General features: G+C 60.5%; 1 protein-coding gene across 1 annotated transcript; it reads left to right on the top strand.

The window, feature by feature from the left end:
• Positions 1 to 7: 7 nt before the first annotated feature.
• On the top strand, positions 8 to 618 carry LOC104531499 (PHD finger protein 19-like; the record flags this gene model as incomplete). Its single annotated transcript, XM_010176388.1, has 3 exons — positions 8 to 61; positions 332 to 413; positions 523 to 618. Coding segments are annotated over 3 exons (232 nt in total), but the record flags the coding sequence as incomplete, so codon positions are not given.
• Between the last annotated feature and the right edge of the window lie 23 nt (positions 619 to 641).

Below are 641 nucleotides of genomic sequence, written 5' to 3'. Positions count from 1 at the left end.
GGGGCAGTACGTGCTGTGCCGCTGGACCGATGGGCTCTATTACCTTGGAAAGATCAAAAGGGTGAGGTGGGCACCCAGAAGGGTGAGGTGGGCACCCAAAGTGTAGCCAGCACCATTCCCTGGGTCAGCTCGCAGCTTGGAGGAGTGTTGGCCTGGGCTGCAACATGTCTTTGGTCATTGGGATGTTTTGGGTTGATGTTCTGCCTCTGGTGTCACACACCACACCGGACCTCCCGCAGCCCGGCGAGGCAGGGTCGGTCACCAGGGCAAATGGGAAGGCGCTGGGAATGGGTGCTGACACCCGGCAGTTCTTCCCGCTCTGTCCCCACAGGTGAGTGGCTCCAAGCAGAGCTGCCTCGGCACGTTTGAGGACAACTCCAAGTACTGGGTCCTCTGGAAGGACATCCAGCATGGTGAGTCCCACTCCATCCTTCCCACTGCTGTGCTGTGAGGTCCTTCCCAACACCACAGAGAGGTGGCTGTGCCTGGTGCATCTCCAACTCTGCCATCCCTGTCCCACAGCCGGTGTCCCCGGTGAGGAGCCCAAGTGCAACGTCTGCCTGGGAAAGACGTCAGGGCCCATGAACGAAATCCTCATCTGTGGGAAGTGCGGGCTGGGTGAGTGTGGGAGCATCGCTGCG

The sequence above is a fragment of the Antrostomus carolinensis genome, unplaced genomic scaffold (assembly GCF_000700745.2).
Source record: "Antrostomus carolinensis isolate BGI_N321 unplaced genomic scaffold, ASM70074v2 scaffold30229, whole genome shotgun sequence".
In the NCBI taxonomy this organism is placed as follows: domain Eukaryota; kingdom Metazoa; phylum Chordata; class Aves; order Caprimulgiformes; family Caprimulgidae; genus Antrostomus; species Antrostomus carolinensis.
The sequence above is the reverse complement of the archived record's forward strand: the minus strand, read 5'-3'. Positions and strand labels throughout refer to the sequence as shown.